Source organism: Calonectris borealis, chromosome 24, assembly GCF_964195595.1.
Source record: "Calonectris borealis chromosome 24, bCalBor7.hap1.2, whole genome shotgun sequence".
NCBI lineage: Eukaryota > Metazoa > Chordata > Aves > Procellariiformes > Procellariidae > Calonectris > Calonectris borealis.
The window spans coordinates 1,175,569-1,200,630 of record NC_134335.1 but is presented as its reverse complement, the minus strand read 5'-3'; the positions used below and the strand labels follow the sequence as shown (position 1 = coordinate 1,200,630).

The following is a 25,062-nucleotide window of genomic DNA, read 5'->3' as shown; positions in this document are numbered from 1 at the left end:
GGCGCGGAGCGGCCCGGAGCGGAGCGGAGCGGCACGGCCCGCGCCCCCGCCGCCCCGCCCCTTCCGGCGCCAGCGGCGGCGGCGCAGAGCGGCGCGCCCGGCCCGCGGGCGCCGCCCTGGCGGAGGGGAGGTCGCGCCGCCGCGGGCGGATGTGACGCTGCTGTCAGCGGCCGCGGGCATCCGGCAGCGGCGCCGGCCCAGGCCCGGTGAGCGCCCGGCGGGGCGGCGGGGGGCGGCGGGGGCGGCCCGGGCTCGGCGGGCTCGCGGGGACGCGGGGCGGGGCGGCCGGCAGCCCCGCGGCGCCCTGGGCGCTGCCCGCCCCCTGGCTCGGGCGGGGGTCACCGGCCCGGCTGTCACTGGCGCACCGCCCGCGGGCCCCGCCGGGGCCGAAGGCGGCCTGGCCAGCCCAGGGGACGGGCGGCTGGCCTGCCCCCGGGGGAGCGGCGGCAGGCAGGCGGAGCGGCCTGCCCGGCGACGGCTGGCTCGCCCCAGTCGTCCCTGAGCGTCGGCCCCCCGCACTCGGGCTCCTGCCCGACGCCGGGGCACGTCCGTCTTCCCCAGCTGGGAAGCGCTGGCCCGGCCCCGGGTCGCTGCAGGGCTCCAGCGGGTGCCAGTCTCTTGCGTGCGAGGGCAGCGACGGGCAGTTAAAGCCCTTCGCTTAGGGAGGGAAGTCCGGGCCTCGGTGCCCGACGCAGACCGCGGCTGGTGAGTTGCATCACAGGCTTCGAAGCCGACCGGGAGAGGAGCACGGCCGGGGGGTCACTAACGGCAAACTTCGTGGAGCGCCGGGCAGCGTGAGGGCGCGTCCCTGGGCGTGGGAAACGAAGCGGGATCTCAGGAGCCATGGCTCGTGGAACGAGGGTCGCACCGGGGAGCGGTGCTGATTTCCACCCGTGCCGGGTGAAAGCAGGTTCCACCGGCCACGCAGCAGGTGAGAAACGAGTTCAGCGGGGCTCCCCCAGAGGAGGAGCCGGCTCTCGGCTGCAGGTGCCCGGGGAGCGTGGCATTTCCCATGACGTTTGTTCCTAGGGAACTGCGCGTCGGTAGTTTCTTGCCAGTTTTCCGCGGTGCCGGGCCACGGCGAGAGAAGGAAGTGGCCCCCCTTCTGCCAGCCAGCAGCGCAGTCTGCTCCGTCCCGGGGCTTCCACCCCGGCAGGCAGAGCAGCGGTTGGGATTCATCCTGCCCGGCCTGGGTGTGGCCTCGCCGTGCTGCACCGCTGGGAAGGAGCCGCCTTGGGTGGGCTTTCCCTGGCAGGGGATCGCTGCTGTGCCGGGGGGGTTGGTGGCAAGCCCAGGTGTGCCGGTGTTGCCTGCCAGGAGCAAGTGGGGCTCGTGGGACCTTCAGGTGAGGCCGCGGCCGCCCTGTTCCCGGGCAGAAGAGGTTCTCACCGGTTTTATTTTCTGCTGTTTGCAGCCCGCCTGTCTGATGCCGCATTGGAAGCGCAGGGTGCCGCTATGGAGTGCAGGGATGGAGGCCGCACTCTGTATCCACACGTGCCTTTGGCTGAGTGCCACCTGGATCCCCCTCGCGTCGTCAGACGGACTGGCCTGCGGCGGGGAGCGCGCTCCCGGCACTGATGCCCGGCAAGGCAAGCTGACGTGGGCTGTCAGCTTGGACGCGCCCGAGGAGGAGCTGGAGCAGCGGGCAGAGGAGCTGGCCCGGACTGCGGGGCTGGTGAACATGGGCCGCGTTGGGGAGCTCAGGGGCCATTACCTCTTCGCCTACCAGCCCGATGGCCACGCGGCAAGCGAACCCGAAGCAATAAGGAGGTCGGTGGACACTTTGTTTGCACAGCATGACAGCGTGCGGTGGCACTCGGAACAGAAGCTTCTGAAACGCTCCAAACGCAGCCTGCACTTTAACGATCCCAAATACCCCCAGCAGTGGCACCTGGTGAGTGGTTTTCCGGCTCCTGTTGTGCTCGCAGGCTTGGGCTGTTTGCGTGGCCACAAGCGAGCTGTCACGTGGCAGGCAAAACGGTCGCTTTCTGTCCTTGCGGCAAGGAGGAAGCACGCCGAGAGCTCGCCCTGCCCGCCGCGCGGTCGCTGCGATGACGGGAGGAGGCAGCTCCCGCAGCTGGCCGTGCACCGGTGGCCCTGGGGTGGGCAGAGGGGTTTCGGCCGGAGCACGCTGTACGCGTAGCCGGCTGGAGCGCGGTGTCAGCCCTGCGGCACCGGGCACTCCGCTTCGTGGCTCGAGCGACTGCTGCTCGCTATCCACGTCAAATCTCCCGTGACTGTCCTGTGGCTCCTCCCTGCGCTCCCAGCCTGGCCCCGGCCCTGCACATCGTAGCCAGCGTGCCCGAAAGGTCTGGGAGCCCCTTTCCTCGCAGCTGACCCGCTCCTCCGCTTTTCCTCTCCCCTCGCTGTCCTTTCCGGTGCTTAGAACAACCGCAAGAGCCCCGGAAAGGACATCAATGTCACGGGCGTCTGGGAGCGGAACGTGACGGGGCGCGGTGTGACGGTGGTGGTGGTGGACGACGGCGTGGAGCACACCATCAAAGACATACAGCCAAATTACGTGAGTGCCAGCTCTGTGGTGGGAGGGCGCGAGGGCAAGCTGGAGGCCGGGCTGGGCAGCGCGGCGTGAGCGTGCGAGTGCTCGGCTGCCGGCAAAGCCTGACCCGTGCTGTCACCCTGGGCTCGGCCGGGGCGGGAAGTGCCAGCGGCAAACCTTTCCCTGGGAGATTTTGCACCCAAGCTGCAGGTTTACCAGCCTTTGTGCTACGTGTGGGAGGTGGCTGCTTAGCCGTGAGAGCCGGCCTCCCTGCGACCCACAGCAGTTGCTAAAGCTGCCTCTCTTGGTCCCTTTCCCACAGCAGCAGATAGCAGTGTTGCGCTGCAGCCCTCTGCGGAAGCAGCCTCTAAGTTCCCGTGACTTCCAGGCTGTGTTTCAGCCCGCATAGCATCCTCCTAAGTCCTGCTTTTCCCGAAGAGAGGAGAGCAGAGCCCTGAGTTGGGACTGTGGGTCTGTTCTCAGAGCCCAGAAGGCAGCTATGACTTGAACTCCAACGATCCCGACCCTATGCCTCACCCTGACGAGGAGAACGGCAACCACCACGGGACCCGCTGCGCCGGGGAGATTGCTGCCGTGCCAAACAACAGCTTCTGCACGGTGGGAGTCGCCTACGGGAGCCGCATCGCAGGTACGTGCACGCCGCGGCACCCCGACGTGCTGCACTCGTGCCTGGCTTGACTCATCTCCGACGCTGTGGGGCCGGGGCACGGCTCCGTGGGAGGGGTGGCTTGGCCGGAGCGGCTCTGAGTCAGCCGGTGCCTTGCTCAGGCTGGTCGGCGTGTCGGAGGGAGGAACCGGCGTCTGCCTGAGCTCCTCTCCAGAGGAGCCCGTTCTGGAAGAGCGGGATAAGCGTGTGCTGGGGCAGCTTTTCCAGAGTACTCCCAGCACGCCGCCTGCCCGGCCACAGAGCTTTCGGCAGATGCACCTCCGTACCGCGCAGCCTAAGCCAGGCAAACGTGCGACGACGTGCCCGCTCCGGTGCAGCGCTGCAGGCTGCATCTGGAGGCACCGGGGAAGCAAACGTTTGCCCATCCCCCGCGCTCGCCCGGCCCTCGGTGTCAGGTCTGCCTTGTGCGGACGGACGGGGCGCGAAGATCCGGCTGCGCATCTCTCCGCTGCAAAGCCAGGGAATGTGCCGCTGTGACCTCGGCTATCTCCGGAGCTCTCACGCTCCTTCAGAGAGGGAGGCGAGATCTCTGTGCCGGGCAGGATGCGTCCCTGGCAGAGCAGAGGACGGTGCTGCTGTGCTGCAGCCGGGGACGTGATTCTCTCCGTACCCGGCAGATGGTGCCACGTTCCCTGGCTGTGACATGGGGCTGGGGAGCGGGTGGGCCCCGGGGTGCCAGCAGGGTGCGGGGGGGTCGGGAGCTCGCCCAAGGGCACTGCAGGCGGCTCTGCACCCCTGCCCTGTGCTCGGCTCCCTCCCTACCTCGCCCGACGGGGCGCTCCCTCAGCAGCCACCCTGATGGCGGCACAGCAGGGTCCCCGGGCTCCACCGGCCCGGGAGGCTGCGGGCAGACGCTGCTAGCAAAGCCCAGCTGGCAGAAGGAAAGATGAGCTCACAGTTTAACCGCAGCGCGGAGAATAGGGAGGGTTTAACCCTGGGTCTCTCAGGCGGGGCCTGGCGCTTCGGGCTTCAGCTCTCCAAAGCTGTGCCTGGCCTTGCAGGGTGAGCACAGCGGGGCAGCCTCGAGCTCTGCAAGGGGACAGGGAGACTGCGCTGGAGCCAGCGCGGTGCCAGCCGGCGCGGGGAGAGCCAGCGCATCCCTAGCTGGGCTGCTCCGCTCTTCCGCGGAGGAGCCTCAGATGCGACAGTAAAAAGCCGCGTGTGCTGTGTCAGGCAAGAGCTGAGATGGGTGGGCGGTTGCGCTGTTTATAAACAGGCTTAATTGAGATGCGTGCCTGGTTTCCATTTGTAACATCCTTTGCCAGCCTAAACGGTCGTGCAAAACGGTAATTGTCAATGGTTTGGGTCACCGAAAACTCAGCACTGAGCCTTCGTGGCTTTGTCGGAGAGGTGGCCGTGCCCTCCTGGTCTGAGCACAGTAGTTGGGATGTCCTGCATCTCTTCGGCCCTTCCCTCAGCGGGCCAGCGTGCCGTCCATCCCAAAGCGATGCCTGGCTGTTTGGCGACTTGGAAGGGGAAGCAATTGCTCCAGGCAGGGACTAGCCCTGAAAAGCAGTGGGATAATTGAGGGTGGGATGTGAAGAAGCCCCTGGGGAGCAGCGCTGTGGGCAGGGAGGCTCAGGGACGCCCGGGGGGTGAGCCCAGCTGGTGTTCGGTTGTGCTGTCCCTGTCATCAACGGTTCTGGCAGTGGGACTGGAGGATCCTGCTTGGCAGAAAAGCCACGTCCAGCAGAGGACGTGGAGCTGTGCATGAGGGTGCACTTACAATCCCAGACCCTCACGCACATCTAGCCCCTGCGGACTGGTCTGCAGGGTAACAGCTCTGGGAGGTCTGGTTCGGTCAGGCTGGGAGAGTGAGTGTCCCTGGTGTGAAGCTGCCAAGGAATTTGTTTGCACTGTTTACACAGCTTACTTTGATCCGCTTTGGTCACGTTCGTTGTCCTTTGTCCTGCAGGCATCCGAGTGCTGGATGGGCCCCTCACCGACAGCATGGAGGCCATCGCCTTCAACAAGCACTATCAGATCAACGACATCTACAGCTGCAGGTGAGCCCCAAGGGGACCCTGAGCCGGGCCATGCCGACACCCAGCGAAGGGCCGTGGGCTCCGCTCTGCCTGGGAAGGGGGTCACGGTTCGTGGCTGAATGCTCACACCAGCTCTTCTCAGCCTGTGGCTCCAGCTAGCCTTGAGGCACCGAAATCAGTACCGCTTTTGGGGGTCCTGTGAGCGTGCCTGGCAGGCGGGCAGCCAGGCTGCGAGGTGGCGGGTCTGCCCCACGGAGAGAACACCCTGCCTCTCCCCCTGGGCTTGGTGCCCGCCTGTGCCTGCAGTCAGGCTTTCTCAGGGGCTCTGCGCAGCTGAACCTCGTGGGGTTTTGCCGCCGAGCGTGTAAGGTGGGGCTCTTTGTTACTGCTGTTAAGAGTAGCATCAGTATTCCCGTTACTGGAGAGCTGGCCCGGGCTGTGCACGGCACCTATGGTCGCAAGGCCTTCTTCGGGGCGCTGCTGCAGCGCATCCCGCAGGCTGGCTGAGCTGGAGGGGGCACTGTGCCCCCCGCTGTGGTTGGGGAGCCCCGGCTGAGCCGTGTGACGGGGACAGGAATGTGTGAGAAGCTGGTTGTTAAATAAAAATCAAACATTTTGTCCACTGGAATCTGACCCAGGAGCACAGTGCAAACAGGACTGTGATATCCCAGCAGCGAGGGGCCAGCCTGACGGATGGGAAAGTACAGCCCCCTCCGATCCCAGTCGTGGTGCTGGGAGTAGCTGGTGCCTGCTTGTAGCTCACTGTAATGGAAAACTGTAATGGGAGGAAGAGTTGCTGTCAGCGACTCCTGGGGCTGTCACTTCGTGGTGTCTCTCTTTGCAGCTGGGGTCCAGATGACGATGGGAAAACCGTGGATGGCCCCCATCAACTGGGAAAGGTAAAAAACAGTCCCAGCAGCACGGGTCACCCCTGGCTAGCCCTCCGGTGCTTGTGGTTTCTTGTCTGCCCGGAGAGGCGAGGAGGGACGTTGCTGTGGCGCAGCGCACGTTCGTTTGCTTCCATCGCTGCCAGCGGAGGTGTTGCATGTTACCGTGCGGTGGGGCGAGGTGACGTTGCTGCGGGAGGGCAGCGTTCAGGCAGTATTAGATGAGCTTTCTAAGGAGAGGCTGGTTCCAGCAGGAAAATGCTGTTTCGCAACGTGTGGTATTATTCTGACAACTTTCGCAACCCAAGGGATGTTCCCTGCTCAGGAGACCGAGCATTCCCGGTGCTAAGGTGGCTCTCAAGGCAGGGAGCGTGCCTGCAAATGCTGGGAGTAGATAAGGGGCTGGGGCGATGGCTGCATTCGCTCTCAGTGGGACGCAGCGGCGGGAAGCGTCAGAGCTGAAGCCCCTTCCCGGGCCGTTACGGCGGTCTCGCAGGGCCTGTGCTGCAGCACCGCTGCAAAACCCACCCGGCTGCCTGCGCCCGGCTCCCGCTGCCCAGGTGCCACAGCGAGGGGTCGCTGAGGGGGCCCCAAAACTGCACTGCATTGCTCCTGGGATGTGGCTCTGCTTAATTTCTCTTTTGCTTGACAGCCTTTTGCTGTACTTTTCTAACCGCAAGATAGCAGTTACCGTGCTGTTCGGGGCAACGCTGACAACTGAGCTATCAGGTCACGATGACAAATGGTTTCCACTTCTGCAAGTGTATTTATTCTCTTCCTGCATGCAGAGACAGCTGTAACAAGCTCTGGGACAGAGCACAAGCAAAGCTTGCTTTACCGCAGCAGAGCGTCTGGAGGGCTTTCTGGCCAACGCAGTATGTGCCTTCACCTGCCGAAGGCAGGGCAGAGGAGGAGGGTTGGTTTCCAGGCGGATTGCTTTCTTGCTTGTCCATCAGACACGTACCCTTTACCTAGGCGGGAACGAGGTCTGCGCAAGGTGTCGGCCTGGAAATGTGCTTCCCAAGCGGGGCTGGTGCAGTTGTGTTTCTCAGCGAAGGCAAAGCCCGAGTCTGTGTGGGAGCTGGGGCTTTGCAAAAGGGCAGCAGCCACGTGTGGGTAGGAAAGCCTTGGTGCTCCAGAAAAGCCAGCTCCAGAGTGAGCCCTGCTGAAGTTGGGAGGGCTAGGGCTGCTGCGTTTCCTCCGGGATTCAAATGCTGGTCGGTCTTTGTGTTGTGATTGCCTGGGAGGTTGCTTTTCCTTTTTATTTTTAACGCAGAATCTGCTTAAAATCATAGTAAGCTGTAGATCGGCCATTCCCTAGCCCAGACGTTGGCCGCATCGCTGCCTTTGTAACACACGCGCTGTGAAATCTCGGTGTCTGGTTGGGGCTGTGACAGACACGACTCCCTGACTCTGCTGGCCGGGTGAAATACGGCCCGGAGGCATTGTGGCTGGCCCCGCTATCACCCCCAGTACTTGGCAGGGCTGGTTATTGAAATCTCGAGCGTGGATTTTGGTTGCTGGATGGAGATGCCAGGACAGAGCTTTCCAGCACGTCCTGCGCCTGCGAGCAGTCCGCAGGGCCAACGCTCCCCCAGCGCGGGCAGCTCGGGAGAGGCACGCGTGTCCATCTGTGTCTCGGGTAGCGGCGAGGTGCGCCGCGAGGTCCGGGAGAGCCCTCCGCTCACAGCCAGGCGTGCCAGCCGTGGCTGCTGGCAGAAACCCTCTGGTGCCAGCAGGGACGGGCACGGGAAGGGCCTGACCAGCGACGGTTCCTTCTCCGCAGGCCGCCTTGCAGCACGGTGTGATAGCGGGTCGCAGAGGCTTTGGGAGCATTTTCGTCGTGGCCAGTGGCAACGGCGGGCAACACAGCGACAACTGCAACTATGATGGTTATGCCAACTCCATCTATACTGTCACGATAGGTGAGTGTGTGTGTCTTCTGTCTCGTTCGTTCGCAGCATGGAAAAACAAGATCGTCCCAAAAGCGTGAAACCTGCCCAGCTGGAAGCTGGCTGGATAGGAGGAATCTGTGGGGAAGCGTCTGTCCTCTGGGAATGAACATGGCAGTGTGTAGAGGTGCTGGGCTTCAGCCCTCAAGCCTGCAGTTTTCTTTTGACCTGCAGAGCAAGAGGAGGCCAAAGAAATTCCTGCCTGCGTTCAGGCCTCCATCGCTGGGGCTGTGAGAGGCACGCTGCCGTGCTGAGGGAGTGACCTGAAATGCAGCATTGCTATCGCGTGTGTTAGAAAAGAAACGTCTAAGCCATTTTCTCGAGGGCAGAAGCTACGTGAGGGGTAGAAGATCGGTGTAATATTAAGCACAGCGAAAGGTCATTTATTGCGGCTGCCTTTCCTGTAGATCTTCCAGCCGTGAAAAATACAGGCTTGGGTCCGATTTCCCTGCCCAGCCTCCAGCCTGTGAAAAAGCACAGCTAGCAGGACAGGTCCTCGGGGGCTCATCACCTTGCAATTTCAGCAGTTAAACCGAAACAGGCTTCATACGGTCGATGCCTTTCACTTTTTCCCAGGCGCGGTGGATGAGACGGGCTCCATGCCATTCTACGCCGAGGAATGTGCCTCCATGTTAGCCGTGACCTTCAGTGGCGGGGACAAGATGATGAGGAGCATTGTGAGTACCGTGCAAGGCACAGGTCTTCCCCTGTGCTCTGCTGGCCACAGCCGGCCGCGGGGCCGGAACAGCCCAGTGTGGAGAAGGGATGAAGATCTGTCCCTCCTGATTGCCACGCATCTGCCTTAGGCTGGTAGTTGGGTTCCTTTGGGAGGCAGGGAATGAACATGCTTTTTGTCTAGGTCCTACGTAAATAGTGCTCTGAGAGGGAGGTTCCTGTTTCTAGTTGTTCCCCATGTCGTCACTGTCTGTCAGCCTGTAACTGGCAGTGCGGTGACCCTCTCTCTGCCAGGGTGTTCACGGGCACGCTGACTTCCTGGCCCCAAACCCAGATCCTGCGTGTGTCACGTTTGTCGCCTCAGGATGTCAGACCGAAAGGGACAGGGACTGTGCTCCCTTACCTCCCTGCTCTGCGCTGCTGGGAGCTGCGGGCAGACATCTTCCGGGACGGGGGCCTCTTCTGCGGCCCCTAAGAAATTCCTCTGCGCTGTGATCCTGGGAATGTCGTCCGGGGAGCTCCCCCGGCTCAGCCCCGGGGACAGCGGGCGGAAGACGAGCGTTATCCCGGCTCTGTGTGTGCCCCCTTTGCGCAGCGAGGAGGAAGCCTGGAGCGAGACTCCCATGCCCTGTGGGCTCTCCTGAAGAGAAAGGGGCACACCCTGCCCAGCCAGCCCCCCTCCCTTCTGCTCTGCAGGGGTGCGGGAGCACAGAGGAGCACGGGGGGCTGGGAGCAGCATCGGGCTCTTTAAACTACTTGGCCCCAGTTCCTTCTCTGTTCTGGCACGTGCGCCTGTCCCAGCTGAGTTTTTCAGAATATTTTTATCAGCCTTTCCTTTTTTTGCCAAAAAATGACTTATTGTCAACAAAATGTCCTTTTTTGCCCAAGCCAAGCAGCCGGGCCTGTTTTCACCAGCCCCAGGCCTGACCCAGCGCGTTCCTCCCTCGGTGCTGGTGCACTCAGGGGGCTGTCAGGCTAGCCAGCCCGTATGGCTGCGAGCCGTTCCTGTCCCGCGGTGCCAGCGGGGACTGCAGAGCCCAGGCCACCCTGGGGCAGCTTGGGGTAATCGTCACTGGCTCCCAGGCGTGACTGTTTGGGGTTGGGTTGTCCCTGGCTTGGCAGGCACCGGCAGGATCTCCCGTCAGGACGGGCAGTTCAGAAAGGCACTTTGCTGGCAAAGCCCATGAGGCGGCGAAGTCCCAGTGGCAGACCAGCATCAGCAGTGTGTGCTCGGGGGTCTCGGGGGGCCTGACGGAGGAGGGACGGTGCCTAGGGTGCTCCTGCAAGCAGGGACGTGCAGCTGTGGCTCTGTGCCTGCCAGAGAGGAGCTGAATCCAGGCTGGTCAGACAGGCTTCCCCGCGTGCTGGGTAAACCGGGGGAACAGGGAGAGCCTGGGTTCCTCAGCCACCGGGGTGGGACTCGGCAAGCTCCTCGTGCAGTCCAGAGCCAGGGCAGGAATCCGTGCCTAACTAGCGCACGGCGCAGTCTGCCTGGAGCAATGGCTCGGCTCATGCGGCAGGGAAAGTAAAACCCAGAAGGGGGCTAATTTTTCCTTTCAGAAATAACTCCAATTGTCCCAAGCTGGTTTGGAAACTACTGACGCTAGGAAAAAAGGAGACGGCAGCCCAGCAAGGGCTCCGCCGCACTTTCATCAGAGTTACCGAGCTTTGGGTTTATGTCCAGCTTCCCCCAAGCCTGCTGCTGGTGAGAGCGCTTTGAAGGTCTCAAACGCCCCTTCATTTCGAATACTGGCCTTACGGGACACCAGCGCGGGAGCTGGTATTCCATCGGGGAGGCAGGACGAGGTGCCACGCGTAGCCTAGGCACAGCATGTGCCAGAGCGCCGTCCTGTTTCTTTGCGGTACCGCGATCGCTCCTTTAGCGAGCCCGTGCCATGTTACAACTTAGGCGCCCTTTTTCTGGAGGGTGGTCTGCTCCTAAATGCCCTTTAACTGTGCTGCAGTGATGTCAGAGTTAACTTCTCAGCAGCCATCTGTTGGGTTTTTTTCTTTTACCAGACTATAAACTTTGTGTGGTTTCCTTAATGGGAAGAATTTAATACGGCCTCTGGCACGAGCTGCATTTCCTACTGAACGTTTATGCTGCTCAGGGTGTTCCTTGTAGGACGTGCAGCGTCCGAGCGCAAGCTGAAGTTGTGAACAGCTGGCTGAATGTTGTGGAGTCAAGCGTAGAAAGCAACAAAACCTACAGCTTTTGTCAGTGCAGGCTGTCTCCCCACGGGGAGCGCAGGGAGACGGACACGGTCGGTTTGCAGCGAGGTGGCATAATTTGGGAACCTCCCGATGCCTCTTTTGAGGCTCTGAGTGCTCTGCACAGTCCCGTGTGGTCCTTCTGCAGAGGCCCGGTTGTGCTGGAGCGACGCTGTGGTCAGCAGTGAAGATGAGGAAGGTCGCAAACCGTAACTGCCTTGGGTTTCCCCTGAAGTTGCTTAGCTCAGGCCCAGTTCCTCTCTCTCTCCCCTCAAAGGAAACTACCTGCGTTCATTGCTTCTCAACTGGGGTGCATTGTCCCTGAAGCGAGGGTGCCCCAGGACTCTTTGTGGTGAGCGTGAGGTCCCTATGAGTAGCGGCTGTCTTAAGCAGCAGCAGCTCGTTTGCGTTGGTATTTTGGTCCTGAGGCAGCAAGGCTCTGTGCCTGTGTCCAGAGTACCCTGGAGAACACTCGCGGTGTTCGGGGTTGGGGGGGGTGCCTCTCCCTGAGCTGGTGCTGGTTTTCATGCGTGGGGAGCAGAGCGAAGAGGTGTCACCTCCAAAGGCCCCAGGGATGTTGGCTGAAATCGGAAGCTTCTCGCAAGAGCTGGTCCAGCCCCTGTAGCCAAGCTGGCTGCGAGCAGGAGCGAGGGGAGCGGTGCCCGCTGTGCCTTGGCTGTTGCTCCCGCAGGCCAGAGCAACCGTCTGTGGCCAGAGCGGTGTAAAGCTGCTCTTCCTTATCCTTAGCTAAACACTGTGCAGAGAGTGGCTGCAAGGTGCTTTCCTGCCCTTGCCCTGGGGAGAAGCTGCCTGAGCCGCTCTGCTCAGCCCCACGCTGGACTGTGCGTCCCAGCTCCCAGCACGGGGCCATCTCTCTCGACTGGGGAGCTGTGGTGTTGTCCTTCCCACCTTGTACTGGTTTTTGCTGGGTACCCATGTTCTGGCCAGGAACCGTCTGGGAAATGTTTCCAGGCTTTTCAGCAGCTAATCCCTGACCCTCTCCCCTGCTGCTGCCCTGCTCTTGTTGTTGTTCTGGTCTTGGCTGAGGGAGGATGACGGGATCTTTGGCTGCCCCTCCCGCCTCCCAGCCTGATCTCAGCAACCACAGAGAGAAAGAAAGCTCATGTGCTGCAAATTCCTTCCTCCTGTCTGCGGGGAAGCTGCCCGTGCAGAAGAGACGGCTGGGAGACAGACAGATTAGATGTGGTTCATGCAGGCAGGGGGTTTAGGACCACCCCCCCATGTCTTTTCTCTGGAGGGGGCGTCCTTGCGCATCCAGGGAACTTTCTCGTTTGGTCTGAAAGCCGCCTACGAAGGGGGTCGGACTCTGGATGCCGGCCTTGGCACGCTGTATTCGGACTGGGTGCTGCCCCGCTGCCCCAACTCGCCTTTCCCTGCCCCTGTTTCCCTGTGGTCGCAGAGAGGCAGGAGGCGGCCCTGGGCGAGGGACCACGGGTGCTCAGCTGCAGTCCCTCCTTTTCCTTCGGACATAGCAAGTCTCCTAGGAAGGGGTGTGAAGGTGCTGCGTGTCCGTGGTCCCCTTTAAAGGCTGCTGCGTGCCCCGGCACGGTGCCGAGGAGCCCAGCTCTTCGGCCCAGCATTGCCTGCAGCGATGCTCTCCCCTGCCTGAGCTGTCACGCTCTGATTCCCCCTCTGTGCCAAACCTCGCAGCCCTCTCCCTGCTCAAAGGCTTTCCCATCTGTTCACCTGGGGCAGACCGCGTTTAGAGAGACGCGCCTGGCTGGGCTGGCTGCCTGGCGGAACGGGGAAAGGCACTGCGGGGTGCACAGAGCACCCTTGTAATTGCCGTGGCAGCAGTGCAGCAGGGGCTGGCTTAGCTCTTCTCTCCCCCAGGGCAGTCAGTCAGCCCGGCCAAAGGCGTCCTGCAGGGGAGAAGGTTTTCACTTTCCTCAGCAAATAATAATCGGGCGGCCCTGAGGGCCCTTGGCGATGGAGGAGAGGGTCGGCCGGGGGGACCCAGGCTGCTGGGGAGGAGGGCTCCTGATTCCGTCTTTTCTCCCCTCTCACTCCCAGTTTTCCAAGCCTTCTCTGCACGTGTCCAGCCAGCCCGTGGAGGATCGTTTCCTCCTCATCACGCTTGTGGTAGAGCAATAGAAATTACGTGAGCGTTGCTGATGGAAACGCGCAAGCAGTAAATCAGCGCTGCAGAGCTGTCAAGAAAACCCACCAGCTTGTGCACCACCCCGCACACTGCTGGGGTGCTCATGCAGTAAATGAGGACCCCGGCCTCCCCGCAGGGTGCTCGGGCTGGCCTCGCTCACGAGCTCTCCGCCATCTGCCTTGTTCTCTGCCAGGAGCGCGGCTGCTGGCCCTGTTTTTTCCTGTTGTGCTCGGGCATTGCTCGTTTCTTAGCTGTGTCCAGGACGATGGTGGGGAGCCCCAGAGCCCCCATCTCTCGTGCCCTTTGCATAGTGTGGGGACACACTATCCTGTGTCCCCGGAGCTTTTGCCAGCGGTTGTGTCACAGGCTGAGCGTGGGCTGCCGGTGGAGCTGGTGTGGCGAGGGCACGGCTCGGGGCCGGGACTGCGTGCTCGGTTGCTCGAGTACCTGTCCCAGCCACCCCAGCATGGCAAACAGTGGCCTAACAGGAGGCATCTCTCCTCTTTCTCGGAAGGTGACAACAGACTGGGATCTGCAGAAGGGCACGGGCTGCACGGAGGGCCACACAGGGACGTCAGCTGCCGCTCCTCTTGCAGCCGGGATGATCGCGCTGATGCTGCAGGTGCGGCCGTGTCTCACCTGGCGAGACGTCCAGCACATCATTGTCTTCACCACCACCAAGGTGAGTGGCCCTCCCTCCCTCCTGCTGCCTTCAGGGATGCTGCAGGATGGCCGAGGTCCTGCTGTGCACATCGTTGTTTATGTCTGCCTGCCCCTCTATAAATCTCTCGCTTGTCTGGCTCCCAGCAAAGGGACTGCGTTTTCCTCTCGCCCCTTGTTCCTCCCAGGAATCTGTCATGGTAATAAATGGGGTATTTGCTCCAGGAATGCCTCCATCTGCCAGCGTACAGGTCTTCCAGGGGCTCACCGTGCCTCGCCTGCAGACACCGGCAGCATGTGTGTGCGTGCGGCGCGGCTGGCCCAGCCGAAGGGCCGGCATGCACCTCTGCGATGCCACCCCGCTGTCCGTGCAGTGGGAAAGCAAGGAGCTCTGCCCTGCTCCGGCCTTTCCTCGGGCTCTCCAGAGAGTTGAGCTCTCGGGAACAGACACAACGGAGAGCTCGGCAGCAAACACAGCCCTTCCTTTCGCTCAGACTCGACTCCAGCGCAGCTGCACTGCAGAGCAGGAGTGGGAACTGACTGGAGCTGCCCGATTCGGGTTAGGGACAGGGCTGCTTCTGCACCCCTTTGGGGAGCAGGAGTCCGAGTCCAGCTAACGCTGACCTCGCTTTGGCACAGGGCAGTGTTTTCCGCAACTGCAAGCCGGCGTTGCCAGAGTACTACAACCCGATAAGTGATGGGACCCAGATCTGTCCTGGCCCACCTCTTGTTGATTTAAAGGACTTGGTTCCTTCTCCCCAAGGCTTCTGCCATCCCACAGGCTGTGGCTTGGGCGGCAGGGAGCAGCGAGCAGCTGGGATGTTTCAGAGCAGAGGCATTTGTGCCCTTTCGTGCTGCTTGATTTCCTTTCTGAGGAGCTGGGAAGCCTGTTTGTCCTGGGACTTGTTTCAAGCAAAGGTCAACCTGTTTCTTTCTAATAAGGCCGTGTGGGTTTGCTTCCCTGCTGCTGCGGGATATTTCTGAGCCTCCTTCCCTTCGGGCCCGGTTCCCTTTGCTCCAGGTTTGCAAGGCTGCCCGTGTCCCCCAAGGTAACAAGAGCGCCCTGCATTTCTTTGCAGTACGAGGATCGTCATGCGAAGTGGGACATCAACCAGGCCGGCTTCAGCCACAGCCACCAGCACGGCTTCGGCTTGCTGAACGCCTGGAGGCTGGTGAACGCTGCCAAGGTAATTCCCCTCCCCGCCCCAGGCGTGCCCCGGAGGCAGGTGGAGCAGGCCCAGCCCGGTGGCGGCGACAGATCCCTGTACAGGCAACGCCGTGGGGTGACACGTTCGGGGCCAGCGCTTTGGCCGTCATCCTGCCGCCCTCGCTAGAAGGCTGCTTTTGGTATGAAGTCATGAGGATTTCGGCAATGCCTCAAACCTGCCCCCGAGCTGCTGCTCTCTCAGCACTATATATAGCCATGGGCGAGAGCCTTCGCTGGTGGGAGACGACAGCTCTGATTCATGGCTTGGGGAGTTTCGTCAGCAGCCCCAGCACCTTCCTCCCTACGCGGCGGGCTGCAGGGAGGGCGTCATGCCCCGAGGAAGCAGGGTGTTCTCAGCTGGCAGCTCTGGGCTCCGCGTCCCGGGGGCTGCTGGGGCTGCCGAGGGAGTGGTGTGGTCAGAGCAGGCAGGGGCATCCCCATCTCTTCCTCCCTGTGCCTCCAGTCGCACGGAGACCGGGACACATCCCTTTGGCGCTCGGGCCTCACTCGTGCGTAGAGCACCGTGCAGCTGTGCCGGTCACTGCCGGTTGCCAGCAATGCCCCCTGTTTCACTCTCAGGCTTCCTGCAGGGCTTTGGGTTCTGCTGCGTTTCCTGCCCCGCTGCGCCTGGGGTTGAAAAGGAATGGCTTCAAGTAGCCGCTCAAAGCCACTCAGGTGGCTCAGCGGCTCAAAGCCACTCAGAGACAAACGCAGGGCTGGCGAGTCCTGAGTCTCGCTCAGCCCCTCTAGCCCGCAGGAATCGCTTTCCTTCCACTCCTAGGCGTGCGGGCGCTCCTCGCGCGTGCTGCCTGGGTTCGCGTGCCCCAGAGCAGCGTCGGGAGAAGCCCCTTGGCCTGGGCCCAAGCTGGGCCCACGTCCACAGGCATTAGGTGGGCTACGGGCAGGAGCAGCTTGCAAGAGTGGTGGGAGATTGAGAGGTGGACGTGCAGGTCATGCTGAATCCTCTCGCCTTTCCCCTGGCAGATCTGGGAGTCCGTCCCGTACCTGGCCTCCTACGTGAGCCCTGCACTGAAGGAGGGCAGGAGCATCCCGTTACTCCCGCAGGAGCTGGAGGTCGCCTGGAACGGTAAGAGCAGGTGTGCCACGTGAGAGCACGTGTTCATACACACCGAGGCCAGGGATCCAGCCCGCTCCCGCTGGCATGGGGCGCAGCTGCGCATGCTGACAGCCTGGCAGCCCTGCCACAAAGGGGTTAAGTGTTGGGCTGCCTGGGCTTTTTCCTCTCTCTTTCCGCTGCCTTTCCCCAGGGGATCTGTGTCTGTTGATGTGGTCCCCTCCCCGATAACTCCATCCCATAGATTGATGTCTTTGAGGAGCCAGACAGGCATTAGCGAGCATGGCGGGGCTGGGCAGCAGCCAGACCTGCTCCTCTGGCTTTGACCATTTTAGGTAATGCTCCAGCTCCCGACTTGGCCAGCCTTTGTCCACATAAACAAGGCGCTGCTCCGGCTGCTACCAGTGGGAAGGAGAGCTCGGTCCCAAGCCCTTCCCGGCCCCCCAGCAGGGCCTGGCTCTCTGGCTGGGCACAGCTTCTTGCGTCGAGGCTGGGCCACCGTCCCCCTCCCTGTCCCACCGGAGACGCTGTCCCAGGGGGCCTGGCCCTGCGCCCCTCGCTGCCCCAGCTGCAGCTCCTGGCAGCGCCCAGAGGCTCTTCCCCAGGAAAGAGGTTCCCCTGGAAAGAGCTTGGAGCTCGGCAGGCCAGCACCCCACTTGCAGGTGGTCCTGGCCCTCCCCTCCCTGCTGCAGGCTGAGGAGGCGCTGGGCAGGCGCTGGGCACGTGTTCTCCCTCTCTCCCGTCCCTGCCTGGCTGGGCTGGTCCGGCTCTGCAGCACGCTGCTCCCGAGCAGGTACCAGCACCGCAGGGCGACAGAGGGACAGAGGGGCGGCACCCTGGGTGAGCCCCCTCTGCCTCTGAGGAGGGGCTTGGGGGTCAAGCAGCTCCCTCCGCCCTAAAAGGGGTTGTGAGCCGAAAGCTGGGCAGCGAGCGCAGTTTGGGAGAGGCAGAAAAGAGGCACTTTGGAGCAGCATGCGCAGCAGAACTGTGGCCGGGGGCACTGGTCTCCCGCAGGTGGGCTCAGAGTTAACCCTTTCCCCACGTGGCCCCGGGGAATGTGCTGGCCGGCCGCTGCAGTTAGGCTGCCTGGTTCTGGGGTGCGCCCGCCTCCCCGCTTAGGAGGTGTTGGGGAGCACCCACCTGCTGCTGGGCCGGGGCTGCCGGGAGGAGGCCGAGCCACAGGCTGAAATCCGCTCTGAAGCGTGCCAGGGTTTCCTGTGCTATAATTAGCAGCTCTGTGGAGCTGCGAACGGTTTGGGATGGACGCCGGGCTTCTCCCCCCAGTCCTCTTTCCAAACCTGGCTCCTGTGTAACTGTGGGTTCAAAGCAGCCTCCGGGGCTGCCAAAAGCTGGCACAAATCCAGGGCAGGAAGGATTTGCTGAGGGACGAGGTATTACTTCATTGCAGTGGCCAAAGTGCTCTGGGTGGGCTCCGGAACCCGCAAGCCGTGAGTCAGGGCCCGGGGAAGAGTGGGGTGTCGGGGAGCCCGCGGGGCAGTGGCACAAGTTGTGCAGGCAGCAGCTGGGCCCACTTGCGAAGCGGGGATCCGGCTGCAGGCAGGAGGCTGCTGGTAAATGAGAGGGCAGGGAGGCGTGCCTGGCCCCCTCCGTGTGAGCGGAGGAAAGCGTGGGTGCGTATCGTCTTCCTGCTCCGGGACGTGCTGGGAGATGCCCGGGAGTCAGCTTTCCCACTGCTAATGCTGCTGTTGCCTTTCACCCCTCCTTCCTCGCCACCTCCTCCTCACCCCTTTCTCACCATCCTTTCCGTCCTGCTGAACTCAGGGAGGGAACAGAGGGCACAGCTGCGGGCAGAGGACGGCCAGTACCAGGTGCCTCCTGCACCTCTGCTCCGGGAGGACCTGACTTCTCCTGGCTCACGTCAAGCAGCCCAAGCACGACGCGGGGTGCCCGGGAGAAAGTGTGCCAGGACACCTTTACCTCTGCTAGCCGGGGAGGTGTGTGGGTGGCTGGGCTCGGGCAGACAAGGAGGCTCCTCGCCGAGCGTGGACCAGGGCCAGGCCCCCGAGCACAGCGCGGCTTTGGGCGCTCGACGGAGCCTCCCAGCGCGGGGTGTGGCTGCCCTGGCTCTGCCTCTGCTCCGGGGGCGCAAACACACGGGGGCACCTGAGGGGAGGCAGAGACGAGCGTGTGTGTCCTGATAGGTGGCACAGCAGCCCCTTAGGGCCGGCTGGAAGTGGGGACTCCGTCCCGGCCACCAGCCTCGGCAAACCCTGTCTTCTCTTTCCCAGTCACCACCACCGACCTGGAGCTCTCTGGCATGAGAACGCTGGAGCACGTGGCAGTCACCGTCACCATAACCCACCCCCGCCGCGGCAACCTGGAGATCAGGCTCTTCTGCCCCAGCGGCATGATGTCCCTGATAGGGACCACCAGGAGCATGGACTCGTAAGCACCAAGGGGGACGGGGGTGCAGAGGCGCACGCTGCGGGGCAGGACACCCAGCCCCGCCGGCCCCGAGCAGGAGAGCCAGGGCCTGTGTCCAGCCTCGCGGCTCGGGCTGCGTTTCCCTTTCACGGGTTGTTTCTCCTCGCCCTTTGGCAGGGACCCCAATGGCTTTGCTGACTGGACCTTCTCCACGGTTCGGTGCTGGGGCGAGGAAGCGCAGGGCACGTACAGGCTGGTCATCAGGGACATCGGTGAGTCCTGCCTTGCAGGGGTCCTTCATGGGGCGGCGGCAGCCGCTCCGTGCCGTGTCCTGGGGAGCTGCCAGCTCGGCACCTGGGCGGCCGCGGGTGAGCTCCGTGCGGTGCCACCCAGCCAGGTGGTCCAACCTGTTTCTTCCCCAGGAGATGAGAGCCTGAGGCCTGGGACCTTGAAGCAGTGGCAGCTGACCCTGTATGGCTCCTCCTGGTCCCCAGCAGAGATGAAGGAACGGCAGAGGTAGGACAGCACAACCCCGTCTCGGTGGGGAGACGGGAGATGGAGGGCTAAGGGCCGTTATCAGAAGTCTCTGCGCAGGTGCTGCTTGGCTGGAGCAGTGTTGCTGCAAGGTGCATGGCAGGGTAAGGCTGCAGCCCGGCCGCTGGCCCCTGGCTCGGGGCAACCGGGGCTGCCCTCGGTACACTGCACAGGGGAGCCATGGGCTGTTGGCTGGGTCTGTCCCAGGAGGGCAACCCTCAGTGGTGGAAGAGCCACTCCAGACCCTTTGTGGGCACTTGGGACCCTCCCTGGAGCAGCCCTGCCTGCGGGACCCTCACGGGGTGCCTCTGTCCCCAGGCTGCTGGAGGAAGCCATGAGCGGGCAGTACCTAAGCAGCGACTTCTCCCTGCCCTGCCCTCCGGGGCTGGACATCCCCGAGGAGCAGCACTACACGATCACAGCCAACACCCTCAAGGTGAGCCTGCCTGCGGGCCGGGGAGAGCGCCGGCCGGCGCCGAGCGGGGACACCCTGGCCTCTGCAGGAGGGACGGGAGGAGGGGGGACCCGCCTTGCCGGTCCTCCTGGCGCTGTGCCCTCTCCGCTGGGCGACAGCAGGGCTCTGGGGTGGTTGAGGGCTTTGTTTCTTGAGGGGTTTCCTCCTCCGCAGACCCTCCTGCTGTTGGGATGCTTTGCCGTGTTCTGGACTTTCTACTACATGCTGGAGGTTTGCCTGACCAGGAACAACGTGGGGCTTGACCTGACCTGCAACGGCTCCACCGTCTGCAAGTGGTACCAGCAGGGTGGGAAGCACAGAGCCCTGGAGAGCGGCCTGGAGATGGAGTCTGTGCCGCTCTACCGCGAGAAGGACATCGAGGACGTCGAGATGGAGTGTGAGCATCCGGAGCCTGCCCAGGAGGCCGAGGGGGAGGAGGGGTCCTGGACCCCCACCCACCCCAAACTTCCCAGCAGAGCTGCGAGCTTCCACGAGGCGGCCCCCGCCGGAGCGGGGTACCTTGGCCGGGAGGCGACAGCCGAGCTCCTCTCGGAGGACAGGGAGCACCAGACGTGCTAGCTGGGGCTGGGGCTTTGGGCTGCATCCCTCCCACTCGGTACGTCCTTCCCGGGCACGGGCAGCAGAGACTTCCGGAGCCACCGGGGACCATTGCCGTTGTGTCCTGCGGAAGGCGGTGTTGGAAGTGGCTCAGAAACAAGGAGAAAGAGTGCTGGCAGCGGAAGGGGAGCTTCCCTTTCCCTCGCTCTGGAAAACAAAGCAAGCCTTAAACCCATTCCCAATGGAGCCTACCCTGCAGCGACGCTCAGGGCTTCCCTTTGTGCCCCAAGGCAAGGCCCCACGCCGATGCCTCCTGGGCGCGTAGCGGCCATAGCGGAGCTACGCACGGAGTCCCCTGCACGCCACGGCTTCCGCAGCCTCGCAGCACGGGGAAGCAGTGTCGCTTTGTCCCTGATTTCTGCAGTGAGCCTGGAAAATGTGGCAGGGCCCTGGCAGCTGCCTCTGCAGGCAGGGACCTCACAGCACCGTCGTTTGCCTGCCCCGCTGGGCTAGGAGCTGGCCAGTACCCACCAGCTGCGCCCAGCTTAGAGGCAGGGAGTCGTTTTGCCCATCTCCAGCCAGCGCTTGCTCCCTGTCCCCTGTGCTCTGACCCCGCCACCTCCTCCCCACCTCCCGCAGGCAGGCGAGCAGCCGTGCGGTTGGGGAGGCAGAAGGCAGCAGGGCTTTCTCCCCCGTCCTGCTCGGGGGGGCAGGACGGGGCTGCCCCTGCTGCGGCGGGCACAGAAGCACCTCTGGCAGCAGGTATCGTGGCAGCGCGAGCTCGCTGTGGCGGCTTCCCGCCGCTTGCTGGGCATCGGTTTGTGCCCGGTGCCCAGGAGGGACGAGGCCGCGGGCAACGCCTGCTTTGGGCCGGGAAGGGGAGGTTGAGTTGCTCTGGCAGTGGCTCATCTGCGAGCGGGGTTGGCTTGTTCGTGTGTCTTTGGGGTCATTGGTTTATTTTTTTAAAGCTGGGGTTTGTTTTTTAATCAGCAAAGCCCTTTTGTGTAGCTTTCCAAATAAAGTCTTAAAAACCCTCCTCTCCTCCGCCCTCCCAGCACTTTCTGGCTGTGGGAGCATGAGTCACCCAGCACCTCCCAGCCCCGGGCCCGTGGGGACGCCGTGCCGGGGTGCTGGGTCTGCTCGCGGCTCTCGCAGCCCTCCCTGCCCTGCTCCCCGGGAGCCGGGATAACCGGGGCTGCTCCGGGCAGGGGGAGGTGAGGGCTGGGCCGGAGCGGTTGGAAGGAGCGAGGAGGAAGGTCGGCCCTGCGGCTCGGGCCGGAGAGGGCAGAGCCACCCCGCGGAGCCGTCCGAACTGGGCAGGGAGGGCCCGATCCCCAGCTCTGGTTTTCCCAGGTTCGGAGCTGGAAGAAGGAGCAGACGTGGCCCAGGCGACCTGAGCAGCTTTTACGGAGGGTGGCTTCGGCTTTCCTGGCACCACCAGCCGGGGCGACTGGGCGGGCGGGAGGAAACTTCGCCAGGCCACGCTAGATGAATAACCTTTTAATTTTGACAAAAACGAAGTACAAAACCAAGGCCGATTTTCTTTTCTCCCCGTTCGCAAGGATCTCTGCGGCGGTGGCGCGGGGCTCGTGCGGGGCTGCGGGCAGGCGGGGTGGCTCTGGGGGCCGGGGGGCGCGCCCTTGCCACCCGCCATCCCAAGGAGGGCGGCGGGGCACCCGTGGGTGCCGGCGAGCGCGGCGCGGCAGGGGCAGGACCGGCTGGCGGCGGGGCTCGCGGGGGTGCGGCGGGGGCGTGCGAGGCCGGAGGGGAGAGGCTGCCCGGGGCACGGCGCGAGCGCGGCGGGGCTGCCCCGGCGTCCCCGAGGCTGGGTGCATCGCCGCACGCAGGGGCTGCGGCTGGGCGCGTGCTGCCGTTGGTTGCGCTGAAGGGTCCTTTGGGCTGGCTGGCGTTTTCTTTTCAATAAATACCAATCGGTGAGGGGCGGTGGCGGCCGCCGGTGCTCGGGCGGCTGCGGCGCGCTGGGCCAGGGGAGCGAAGACGAAGGTCCCGGCTGGGGCTGCTCTCCCGGCGGCGGGAGGGCTGGGGGCGGCGAGGGGGGCTGCCTAGCTGATGATCTGCCGGGGCCGGCCGTAGCTCATCCCCGCCTGTGACGCCCCCTTGTTGCTCCCCATCTGTAAGCCGATGACGTTCTTGCCCTCCTTCAGCTGGCTCTCGGTGAACTCCCGCTTGTGTTCCTGCGCTTTCCTGCGGGGCGGAGGGAGAGGCCATGCGGCACCCGTGACCCGCCGGGCAGCCGGACCCTCGTCCCCATCCCCGGGGCGCCCAGCAGCCCCCGCTCCCCAAGGGGGTCCCCAGCCGCTGTTGCTTCCCAGCCGAAAGCTCGGCATCCCGCGACCGTGTGCTCGGGGGCGCTGCCGGGCAGCAGGAAGAGCCCACTGCGGGCAGCCGTGGGGCAGGGGGGCCCCTCGCCCGGGGCCGCGCTCCCCCACTTACTTCATGAACCAGTTGGGGTCCCCGTGGTAGTGTCCGTCGTTCTTGGTGACCGCCAGGCTCCCCAGGGCCATCAGCGTCCTCTGCACCGCCGCCATGTCCTTGGCTGCCAAGGGACGGAGGGGTGTGAGGACGGGCAGGGCGCAGCAGCCCCGGCCCCCCCAACCCCGGTTGCCCCCCACCCGCCCGCCCGCACCTTCAAAGAGGTCGACAGTCTGGAACATGTCCGTCTTGACCACGCCGTAGTCCTCGGCCGCCTTGAGGAACTGGGCGATCTGCTCCATCTGCTTGAAGACCATGGTGGGGGGGCTGTCGGGGATCTTGACGGGCTTGGAGCCGTCGGGGTAGAGGCTGTTCACCAGCCTGCTGAGGACCTGCCGGCAGAGGAGAGGCCGGGCTCGCCACGCCGCACACGCCGCCGGCTGCGGAGCTCCCCGCCGGCCGCCCACCCAGCCCTGGGGCCGGCGGGCACGGTGAGCGCCCGGCCCCCCACTTACGATGCCGTTCTTCAGCCAGACCTGGAAGCCCAGGCGGCCCCGCTCGGGGCGACCCACCGCGGCCCCGCACTGCGCCACGATCCACTCCACCAGCCGGTCCTCCAGCTCATCGTCGTACTTCTTCTCGATCTTGGCCTGGACGTCCCTGCTCATGCCGTACGCCGGGCCCTTGTTCGCCATGTCTGCGGCGGGTGGGAGACCTGGCGGCGGGACGGGGACCATCAGGCTGCGGAGATGCTGTCCCCCCCCCCGCAGCCACCCCAGCACCCTGTGGCATCCACCTCCCACCCTGGTGCAGCGGGGACGTACCCTCCTCCCGGCCCTTCCCTTGCCACGCAACGGCCCTTCAGCTCCGTCCCGGCACATTCGGAGGTGAGTGCACGGCCGTGACCCCGCAGCCTGCCGGGACAGAGAGTTCCCGTCCCGGCAGAGGTGCCTCATCCCGTTCCCAGCTCAGGCTGCGCAGGAGAGCAGCCTCAGCCCCGTCCCCTGCCTGCTCAGCTGCCTGCCAGCTCTTGGTTGGCGTGAACCTCCCTGGCGCGGCCGTGCCCTCTGGCCGGAGCAGCCGTGCTGCCCCTCGGCAGCTGCAGAGCAGAGGGGTCCGGGTGGCAGGGTGAGCACGGCAGGCCTGGGTGGCTGTGGCACGGCATAGTGGCCGTGGCACAGCAGGGTGGCCAGGCCATGCCGGGGCAGGGTGGCCGTGGTGCTGTGGGGTGGCCTCAGCGCGGCGGGTCCTGGTGCCGGGGAGGAGCGCAGGCGCGGCAGGACCGCGGAGGGAGCCGTGCCCGTGCCCTTGTAAGGGCATGCTGCGGGCAGAGATGGCAGGTAGCTGGCTGCGGGCAGGGCCGGAGGATGCCGTGGAGGATGCCAGGAGGGAGAGGCGCTGGGAGCCGGCAGCCAAGCCCTCGGCGGAGCTGGCCTCGCTCCTCCCTGCGCAGCTCCCTGCTTGGCATTAAGCCACTGAGTGCCGGGGCTGTGCCCGCAAGGAGCCGTGTGCTCGGTCCCCGCACCCATGTCCTGCCCCAGGCTGGCTCGCCCCGACTGCCGGGCAGATGCACGCCGGCTCCTGCAGGACAGGCTCTGAGACCTGGCACAGCTCGGTGCAGCGGAGGATGCTGACCCCGCTTGCCGGCGATGCAGGGGTACCCCACGAGCCCCGCGGTTTCTGCAGCGGTGCCCCACGAGCCCCACAGGCAGCCTGTGCCCCGATCCCGAGCACCGCCAGGCACGTCCAGCGGCGCCACGGCCAGCTCCGCTCTGTGCCCCGACCGCCCGGCGCCCCGTGCCCTGGCCCAGCCCGGTACAGGGGGATCGCATGCAGACCCCAGCCTCGCCGGCGACGGCTCCCTCGGCAACGCGGCAGTGCCCGCTGGCTGCCAGCTGCCCCGGGACCCGCCAGCCCCGTGCCCATCGCCCGTCCCCACCGAGGGCAGAAACGGGCAAGCGGGGGCCGGAGTCTCCCTGCTCCGCGCTGCCCTGAGCCCCGCACGCCCCTCCGGCCACCGCGGGGCTGAGCCCGGCCAACCCGCAGCCGCGCAGCCCCCGCGGCCACGCGGTCCTGAGGAGCAGGAGCAGCACAGAACCCCAGGCAGCGTCCCCAGCCCAGGGAGCCGCGTCCCCAGCCCGGGCAGCAGCTTCCCCTCCTGGGGAGCCCGACCCTCATCCGGGGAGCCCGACCCTCATCCGGGGAGCAGCGTTGCAATCCAAGGAGCAGCATCCCCCTCCAGGGAGCAGCATCCCAATCCTGGGGAGCGGCATCGCCATCCCGGGGAGCAGCACCCCAATCGGAGGGGTAGAATCCCCACCCAGGGAGCAGGATCGCCGTCCCAGGAGCAGCAGCGCCATCCGAGGCGCAGGGTCCCCATCCCGGGGAGCAGCACCCCGTGCCAGGGGCTGGTGTCCCCACCCCGGGCACCCTCCCCGCCGCCCCCCCGCAGCAGGACTTACAAGCTGCTGCTCTCGGAGGCGCGGGGTGATGCTCTGCGCGGGAGCCAGCACACTGCACAGTTAGGAGGCCGCCTCTGTGCTAAAAGCCCGGCGCCGGGACGGTGATGTCAGCGCAGCCCGGGGGCCAGCCCCCCCAGCCCTCCCTCCCGGGGCGCGCCAGCCCCGCAGCGCACCGTGACTCTGGCCCAGGCACCATATTTGGGGAAAGATTCCGAAAAGCAGCGACTCGAGCCCGTGCCCGAGCATTCCCCGCGTGCCTCCTCCCCAGCGCGTTCGA

At 64.5% G+C, this 25,062-nt stretch overlaps 3 protein-coding genes across 5 annotated transcripts in view; 2 read left to right on the top strand and 1 right to left on the bottom strand.

The window, feature by feature from the left end:
• Nucleotides 1-25,062, top strand: part of SIK3 (SIK family kinase 3) — a 170,689-nt gene that overhangs the window by 35,337 nt on the left and 110,290 nt on the right. The window lies entirely within an intron of this gene.
• On the top strand, nucleotides 121-20,926 carry PCSK7 (proprotein convertase subtilisin/kexin type 7). Of its 3 annotated transcripts, none has more exons than XM_075172827.1 (16): nucleotides 121-206; nucleotides 1,415-1,894; nucleotides 2,387-2,521; nucleotides 2,981-3,146; nucleotides 5,101-5,191; nucleotides 6,015-6,069; nucleotides 7,844-7,982; nucleotides 8,586-8,686; nucleotides 13,532-13,699; nucleotides 14,757-14,864; nucleotides 15,869-15,971; nucleotides 18,209-18,365; nucleotides 18,522-18,616; nucleotides 18,767-18,860; nucleotides 19,197-19,314; nucleotides 19,507-20,926. In XM_075172827.1, exons 2-16 carry the CDS (start codon nucleotides 1,427-1,429, stop codon nucleotides 19,909-19,911), a joined length of 2,403 nt encoding a protein of 800 aa, XP_075028928.1. In that variant the 5' UTR covers nucleotides 121-206; nucleotides 1,415-1,426; the 3' UTR covers nucleotides 19,912-20,926. The 3 variants fall into 3 exon arrangements, with proteins under 3 accessions (XP_075028928.1, XP_075028927.1, XP_075028929.1); XM_075172826.1 differs by lacking the exon at nucleotides 121-206 and adding an exon at nucleotides 841-931; XM_075172828.1 differs by lacking the exons at nucleotides 121-206; nucleotides 7,844-7,982; nucleotides 8,586-8,686.
• TAGLN (transgelin) lies at nucleotides 21,376-24,891 on the bottom strand. Its single transcript, XM_075172829.1, has 5 exons — nucleotides 24,786-24,891; nucleotides 22,839-23,038; nucleotides 22,538-22,715; nucleotides 22,345-22,447; nucleotides 21,376-22,095 (listed from the first exon to the last, which is right to left on the bottom strand). The coding sequence occupies exons 2-5, from the start codon at nucleotides 23,016-23,018 to the stop codon at nucleotides 21,954-21,956; spliced, it is 603 nt and encodes a 200-aa protein (XP_075028930.1). The 5' UTR covers nucleotides 23,019-23,038; nucleotides 24,786-24,891; the 3' UTR covers nucleotides 21,376-21,953.

Excerpts from the sequence above, each read along its gene's own strand:
- TAGLN (XM_075172829.1), bottom strand. The coding sequence starts at position 23,018 with ATGGCGAACAAGGGCCCGGCGTACGGCATGAGCAGGGACGTCCAGGCC. Across the intron at positions 22,716-22,838 it reads TCTGGCTGAAGAACGGCATC|GTCCTCAGCAGGCTGGTGAA; the intron begins GTAAGTGGGGGG and ends CTCTGCCGGCAG. Across the intron at positions 22,096-22,344 it reads GACCCCAACTGGTTCATGAA|GAAAGCGCAGGAACACAAGC; the intron begins GTAAGTGGGGGA and ends TCCGCCCCGCAG.
- PCSK7 (XM_075172827.1), top strand. The coding sequence starts at position 1,427 with ATGCCGCATTGGAAGCGCAGGGTGCCGCTATGGAGTGCAGGGATGGAG. Across the intron at positions 2,522-2,980 it reads AAGACATACAGCCAAATTAC|AGCCCAGAAGGCAGCTATGA; the intron begins GTGAGTGCCAGC and ends GTCTGTTCTCAG. Across the intron at positions 14,865-15,868 it reads GGCTGGTGAACGCTGCCAAG|ATCTGGGAGTCCGTCCCGTA; the intron begins GTAATTCCCCTC and ends TTCCCCTGGCAG.